This window comes from Chenopodium quinoa, unplaced genomic scaffold (assembly GCF_001683475.1).
Source record: "Chenopodium quinoa cultivar QQ74 unplaced genomic scaffold, ASM168347v1, whole genome shotgun sequence".
NCBI classification, from domain to species: domain Eukaryota; kingdom Viridiplantae; phylum Streptophyta; class Magnoliopsida; order Caryophyllales; family Amaranthaceae; genus Chenopodium; species Chenopodium quinoa.
Genome location: NW_018742815.1, coordinates 1,246,360 through 1,250,383, shown reverse-complemented (window position 1 = coordinate 1,250,383; position 4,024 = coordinate 1,246,360). Strand labels below are relative to the sequence as shown.

Here is a 4,024-nt window from a genome sequence, read left to right as displayed (position 1 = left end):
ATTTGAGATTTACGCTCCACCATTAATATTGAAATATTTTAATCATAAACCTTGAGGAATATTAGAGTATTATCATACATCTTTTCAAATTTCATTATCAACGTGATTTTTTTTACTTTGGGTAGAGATCATAACTCTAAGTTATCCTATAAGATTCCTAACGTTTCGAAAAATAGGTCTATCGACCATTGTCACCTAAAACGTAGTTAAGCGTTTCTTGCCTTGCATAGCCAAAAGTTGAGAAAATACTTGCACTTTTCGTATCCAAACTCAACAAATAATATGCCCCTTTCACGAACCACCAATCTACCACTTCTCACCAATCAACATTCAATTGTCATCATCTACTTTGTCATGTGGCTTTCACATTCAATTTATCACCTAGCTAGATAGTGTAGCTAGCTATTCTCTTACTAGTATTTACAAAGTACGTACTCTGTATTAAAGTTTTTAATATTTTTTTTCTCTTTCCATTAAGAGAAAAATTTAGTTGCAATTGTGATGGTGAGTTTCGAATATTCTTACTAGTACAAATTAATGTTACTTTCAACTTTTTTTTGTTTACTTTTTATAGTGCAAATATATTTCAACGGCTTTTATGACATAAGGGGTTTGTGTTCTCAAAGTGCATACGAACCTAAATTACACTATATAAATGTACTGTATTACTCCGTAGATTAGTAGAAAGGGACATAACATGCGTCCTCTATTCCTAAAAGTATCATTTTTCAGTTTCCCTAACATACATCTCAATTATAATCATATGATACTTTTTTTTTTTTTGTTATGAAATAAATCATATGATACATGTCTTGTGTAGTTATGTTTTTGTGTTATGATTGAAACAAAGAAGTATTATTGTATAAAATATTTATATTGATACTTGCAATTGTATACAAATAAAAATAGTACTCGTACTAAAATAAATAAACAAAACATGCAATATTAAATTTGCATGCATGCCTAATGATGGAATTCCTCACTACGAGTAGTTAGCATCAAAGATATATCCATTTATGCATATCTAATTTTCTATCACTAATTAGGTAGAAATTGTTAAAATATGACCAAAAATAAGTTATGCATATTTTTTATCGTCAAACTAGAATTCACATGTACATTGCATATTCTATGTATTACGCAACTGCCAGATACTATTACACCTTGTAAATTCAATACACAACTAATCAATTAATTATGTCGATTTAGCTTATTGCAAAGAAAGTAGAGGAAAGCACTCAAAACAAGAAAGAAAATTGAGGTTGATTATATTTTCATTTTTTTTTTGTGATTAGAAATTTTTTTTGTATGACTCAAACTATAGGAATTTTATCTTCTCGTAACATTCAAACTATAGGAATTGAAGTTGGGTGAGTTGACCAACAAAATTGACTTCCTAGCTGAATGTGTGAGGTCAGTTCCTCCCAATAACACACCTTGAAGAGAATTTTCTCGTATTCATCTTAATATATGCATACTTTAATCTTTCATGGTTATAATAATTTCGTATGACTCAAATTCAAAAAGATACACTTCAATTACATTTAAACCGAACTCGAACAATGGCTCGAATCAACACATCTATTTAATATTATTAGTGTGAGTGTGTGACACATAAGTATATCATCAAAATTGATAACAAATCAAGCTTTTTAGATCTCTTTGACGCATTTAAAAAGTTCATATTATATTTTATAATCATAGAGTTATAACCGAGTATTAACTAAAATATGACGTAGTTTAATAACTCTTAATCAGTAATCACTCATCTAATAAAAAAATTAACAGCATGAAAATATTTAAAAGTACCAACATATATACTTTTAAAAAGATTGACCAACACCTATCCACATGACAACATTATTAAAAATATATTCTCAATTTTATTAAATTTCTAATCATATTTTTAATTACATAATCCACATTAGATTAGACTAGGTCTCGAAAGAATAACAAAGCAAAGACTAGTAGCTACTCGTACCACTTACCACCCACCCCAAAAAATGCAATTCAATAATTTCTCTTTTATGACCCCCTTTTTATTTTAATCCAACAAAAAAAAAAAAAAACAATATTTTTCCTCCTTTCTTCTTTCTTGTTCATATTATACACAACCTTATTATATAAATTTATTACCCTTATTTTCCAAGACTCTGTCTTTTGGAATTAGTTGAGAGTTCTTCCACCCTCTTTTTATTTTTTTTCACTTTCTCTCTCTTCCCCACATTTTCTCTCTCTAAAAAGACTCCATTTTTATCATCAATGTCTTCCATCCTCTGTTCTCAAGGCGTTTTCTTGGCTACTGCCATGGCTGCTGGTACTGTTATTCTCTTAGCTTTTCGCCTTCAAAAATCTCCTTCTTCTCAATTTCAAGTGAACTCCATTCCAATTCTTCGTCCTTGTCTTTCTTCAGGTAATTTTTAATCAATTTTTTTAATACTCTGTTTTTTCCTCTGTTTTCCCCTGTTTTTTATTTTATTTTATTTTTAGAGATTAAATTTGTTTGAATTTAGGAAAATGAATGTGGGAATTTATGTAAACAGGTGAAAGAAAGGGTGAAAAGAAGAAAAAAAGGGTGAGATTTGCAGAAGATGTTGTGGATCCAAGAAGAGATAATGAGGAATTTAGAAGGCAACATAGTAATAATATTTTAAGAAAGATTAATAAAGTTGAAAATAATGATAAAAATAAGAGATTAATGCCTGCTAATCGAGCTGCTCTTTACCAAGGAATTATTAGAGATCGTGTGATTCATCGAGTTACATATTCATATTAACTAATTGTAATTTAATTAGACTTTTGTCTAATTAATTAATTAATATTAGTTGTGAAATATTTGTACAAATTTTTATTTTCTTGTTTGGTGGGTGGAAAAAAAAAATGTATGAAGTTTTACCCACTTTTAGGATTTTTACAGTGAGAAAAAGAGGGAGAATTTGATTAACTTGCTAATCAAGTTTTTGAGTTTTTGATTTGGAAATTCTAATGAACATGTTAGAGTTGATTCCCAAATTTGTAATTATTTAATTACTCTTTGTAATTGTTCATTGAGAATTTTAAAAAGGGTGAATCTTTTATGAAGTTTGTATAATACTTGTATTTTGTATATATGAGTATTTTTTTATTTTATTTTTATGCAAATAATAATATTGATCAAATAATGATGATGATGAGGTAAAATTTCATGATTTCTTTCCTTTCATTGTAAAAGTTGACGTTTTTAGTAGGTTAGTTTTGACTAGTCTAAATTGTACTCCACTCTTCAATTTTATTTTCCATTCTTTTTATAGTATTTTCCCTGGTATTTTGTTAACTGGACCTCTATAATAATATGGAGTGTAATTTCAATAAGTTTACCACAACTTGAATCAAGAAACTGTTTACTCCACATTTAAACCATGAATAACGTGTACGTAAAAGTATCAACATTTTGTCAAAAAAAAATTATCAACATGACTATTATTTCCTAATTTCAACTGATTAACTAGATGCGAGCTATGTACTCGTAACGTGACAGTTATTTCTTCTCATTTACTATAGACGAGTTGTTTAATGTGACTATTTATTTCCAAGGTCATAAATTTATTGGTCAAAGTTATTTCCTTTATTTCCAAGGTCAAATAAAATTATTGGTCAAAATTAGTTCAAATAGGATATTTACACAATTTACATAATCCATAAATCCAAATATAACATACGGAATAGTTTGTGTGAATAATGTAAACTCTTAAAATTACAATTGAAAAAGAACCTATGAAATTGAAAAATGTGCGAAGTACTCCGTACCGTTCAACATACAAGCTAAGGATATTGGAGTATTCATTTTCATTCTATAGAAAAAAAGGGATATGGAGTATTATTCATACAATTAGAGCTATAAGCATTAAGCAATATTTTAACTTTCAAATGTGAAACCATCTAATAATCCTTTTATTTTTAAAAAATAAATATAAAAAAAAAAAAAAAAAAATAGCTAGGTGAGTTGGCCTATAAAAAAAGTCTTAGCTGATTTGGATTATCATAC

At 27.9% G+C, this 4,024-nt stretch overlaps 1 protein-coding gene across 1 annotated transcript; it reads left to right on the top strand.

The window, feature by feature from the left end:
- Positions 1 to 1,875: 1,875 nt before the first annotated feature.
- On the top strand, positions 1,876 to 3,106 carry LOC110725632. Its single transcript, XM_021905106.1, has 2 exons — positions 1,876 to 2,413; positions 2,544 to 3,106. The coding sequence occupies exons 1-2, from the start codon at positions 2,263 to 2,265 to the stop codon at positions 2,774 to 2,776; spliced, it is 384 nt and encodes a 127-aa protein (XP_021760798.1). The 5' UTR covers positions 1,876 to 2,262; the 3' UTR covers positions 2,777 to 3,106.
- Positions 3,107 to 4,024: the final 918 nt, after the last annotated feature.

Bases quoted from the DNA above. Each gene is read 5' to 3' on its own strand.
- LOC110725632 (XM_021905106.1), top strand. From the start codon at position 2,263: ATGTCTTCCATCCTCTGTTCTCAAGGCGTTTTCTTGGCTACTGCCATG. The intron at 2,414-2,543 runs GTAATTTTTAAT...TTATGTAAACAG, and splicing joins TCGTCCTTGTCTTTCTTCAG to GTGAAAGAAAGGGTGAAAAG.